We start from the raw sequence: 2,342 nt of genomic DNA on the forward strand, positions 1-2,342 counted from the left end.
TTGCCCCCGACAACAAAAATCTCTCCAAAAAAAAAAAAAATTTAAAATAATCGTGTATTGGGGCAGCAGGTGGCATGGTGCTTAAGGCATTGGACTCTCACATGGTCAACTGTGGTTTGAGTCCTGGACCTGGTGGCTTGTATGTGTGTGTATGAGCCCAGAATTCCAAGAGGAGAATGGATGAGAGGGGATTGTGATGTGGCCATTCCCCCGGCGGGTGATTTCGCGCTTTCCCTCTCTCTGTCACTCTCTTTCTGGCAAGCACGACATTCAGCTCGTATGGAGAGTTTGGCTACTAATTCCCACCCACCTGTCCATCTATCCACTCATCAGTCATGTACCAAGCACCTTGTCCGTGCCAGGTGCTCTGCCTCAGCCTGGGAACACGTGGGCCTGCGGCTGCACTGGGCCTCCACGTTTCAGTAGGGAGGCAGAGGACGCACTGGCTGCAAACGCAGCAGCTGCAGGCTGCAGGTAGCATCAGCTGTGGCGGTGAGGGACAGCGTGCTGTGATGCGGCAAGGACAGGCGGTGACCTGCGCACACCCGGCTGTTGGGCCGGGGGGGGGACACCCACCTAGGAGGCAATGTTGAAGCTGAGCCCGAAGGATGGAGAAAGAGCCGGAAGGAGCCGGAGGCAGGGGATCGGCACGCAGAGCAGTGGGGATTGGTGCTTGAGATGAGGGCAGAGGAAGGAGGGCCTTGAAGGCCACAGCAAAGAGTTGGATCTTATTTTAAGAGGCAGGAGCAGCTGCAGGAGGGTTTAAAAAAAAAATATATATATATATATACATATATATAATTTAATTAATTATTATTATTGTTTAATTTGCTATACATATTCACCAGAGAGAAACAGAGAGGAGAGAGGGAAAGTGAGAGAGCAAGCCACCAGGTATGGGACTCGAACTGTGGTCGCACCATGTGGGAGTCCAGCACCTTAACCACCATGCCACCTGCGGGCCTCCAAGTAGGAGGGTTTCAAGCAGGTCATGAGGAGGTCAATTTCATGCAGCCAGAAGGTCCCTCTGACTGCTCTGTGGAGAACTGGCTGGAGGAGGGGGGCCCGTGCTGAGTGAGGAAACAAGTTAGGAGGCCCTGGCTACAGCAGGGGCTAGAGGAGGGTGATCCGAACTGAAGTGAACAAGTCCGCAGGGGTGGAGCTCTGTTTGGGGGCGCTTTCCTCAAAAGCCACCCCCCCAACTCCCGACTCCCCTGCCCTTCCCAGAATAGGCGGGGCTCCTGCTTACTGTGTTGCAGTGGGCTGAACCTGCCAGTCATCTTGGTGAAGTTCCGGCCCCCCACGCTGACGGCGGTGACCCTGGCGTAGTAGAGGTCGGTGAAGAGGCTGGTCTCCACGGTCAGGTTGCAGGACTTCCGGGTGATGCGCTGGCAGGCCTCCTTGGGCAGCCACCCGCTCTCTCCGTACCTGTAGGTGAGGGAGGGGCCGGGGGCTCGGGTAAGGCGCACACCTGTGTTTAGTAATACGATAACAGTATCTAATATTTGCTCAGCGGCCCGAGGCCCGGGCCCTTTCTGCGAGTGAGCTCAGCTGTCACGGTGATCCTGTGAGGTGTGTACTTTACTGTCTCTTCTTTCTTTAAATTCATGATCGCGTGTGCCTGTGTGTCCCAGAGAGAGGGAGGGAGAAGCCCCTCCCCAGTCTCGGCCACACTGCAGTCCTTCTCCAGTCCAGCCCTCCAGGATCCTGGGCTCCCGAATGTGTCTGGTAAATTTCCAGACTGACCGGGCCAGGGACTCAAACCACAGTCAGCCTGTGGCTTCTGGCTCCTCATTCAGGAACAGGCCAGGCCTCTCCATCTTTCTCAAATATGGAAGATGAGGCTCAAAGAAGTAAACCGTGGGGCCAGCAGGTGATGTGGTGGTTAAGGCACTGGGCTCCCACATGGCCGACTGTGGTTCGAATCCCAGGCCTGGTGGCTTGCTTTCTCACTTTCCTTCTCTCTCTTTCTCTCTGTCTCTCTCTGGTAAGTGCATGTGCCCTATAGAAAATTAAAATAATGATGATAAATAAGAGTAAATAGAAAACTCTTTAAGAAAAATAAAGCGTACCCAAGTGTTTAAAGCAAGCGTGTAGAGAGCTAGAATTTGAACCCAGTCTGAGGGCACGTCTGGCCTCCTCGTCTGCATAAACCTCTGAGGCCGGCCCTATCACCCTCACTGTGCAGATGAGGGAACTGAGGCTTAGAAGGGACTTGTCATGGGATGAAGTGGCAGGACTGGGAATGGAACCCAGGACTGCTTCTCCTGAACCTGGGCCAGCTCTCCCTCCTGCGTGGGAAGAGAGACGAGCAGGGACAGGGATGCGGGCTGTGGGGGGGG

At 54.6% G+C, this 2,342-nt stretch overlaps 1 protein-coding gene across 1 annotated transcript in view; it reads right to left on the reverse strand.

Annotated features, from left to right (window-relative positions):
* Positions 1–2,342, reverse strand: part of IL22RA1 (interleukin 22 receptor subunit alpha 1) — a 27,189-nt gene that overhangs the window by 18,160 nt on the left and 6,687 nt on the right. The window contains exon 3 of the mRNA XM_006159380.3: positions 1,250–1,428. Within this exon, the coding sequence (XP_006159442.1) occupies positions 1,250–1,428 (179 nt within the window). The remainder of the gene's footprint in view (positions 1–1,249; positions 1,429–2,342) is intronic.

This window comes from Tupaia chinensis, unplaced genomic scaffold (assembly GCF_000334495.1).
Source record: "Tupaia chinensis unplaced genomic scaffold, TupChi_1.0 Scaffold000628_1, whole genome shotgun sequence".
Lineage (NCBI taxonomy): Eukaryota > Metazoa > Chordata > Mammalia > Scandentia > Tupaiidae > Tupaia > Tupaia belangeri.